The 680-nt window shown below is 29.7% G+C and overlaps 1 protein-coding gene across 1 annotated transcript in view; it reads right to left on the bottom strand.

Annotated features, from left to right (window-relative positions):
• Positions 1-680, bottom strand: part of LOC106458839 (HBS1-like protein) — a 72,562-nt gene that overhangs the window by 17,914 nt on the left and 53,968 nt on the right. Inside the window, exon 10 of the mRNA XM_013918391.2 lies at positions 259-371. Within this exon, the coding sequence (XP_013773845.1) occupies positions 259-371 (113 nt within the window). The remainder of the gene's footprint in view (positions 1-258; positions 372-680) is intronic.

Genomic DNA, 680 nt, shown 5'->3' with positions numbered 1-680 from the left:
TATATATATATATATATATATATATATATAAAGTAGAGCATTTTAGTTCATCATTTCAAACCTGAAGTTACAAAATACTTCAGTAATAATGCTAACATGCACCATTCACAGAATGACCACAGTATAGTTTAATTTTCATGAACATTTCATACAGGTTATTGGTAAATGGATATTTTTTTTTTACGTTGGCATTAAGAAATGGTTATATATACCATAATGGCAATATTAGAGGTACCATGAAAGTTTAATATTGAATACCTGATATCATGTTGGGAATGAAGTCTTTGTGACCAGGTGCATCAAGCAACGTGACAAAACGAGCTGGTGTTTCAAATTTTGACTGTGCAACATCCATTGTTATGCCACGATTTCTGGAAAAGAAAAGGCTTATCTTTCATTGACAATCGAGGGCAAGAAAAAAAGAAGATTGGGTAAGTACTTTATTTCTTGTTTTTCATATTTATTCTTTATTTATTATTATAAAAAAAACTAAAATTAACAGTACAGATCTTTTTAAGTTATTTAAGACTAGAATAGGTAAAATAAGTAATAATAATAATATTATAATTAAAATTGTTTACGTAGCATGCATGCGAGCAGCTCGTGAGTGATGTAATTTGATAGTGTAACGTGAGCTGCATGTTTCCCCAGTGATTAACAACGCATAATGGTGCGGATAG

Source organism: Limulus polyphemus, unplaced genomic scaffold, assembly GCF_000517525.1.
Source record: "Limulus polyphemus unplaced genomic scaffold, Limulus_polyphemus-2.1.2 Scaffold521, whole genome shotgun sequence".
NCBI lineage: Eukaryota > Metazoa > Arthropoda > Merostomata > Xiphosura > Limulidae > Limulus > Limulus polyphemus.
Note: the sequence above shows the minus strand (reverse complement) of the source record. Positions and strands in the feature narration are given on the sequence as shown.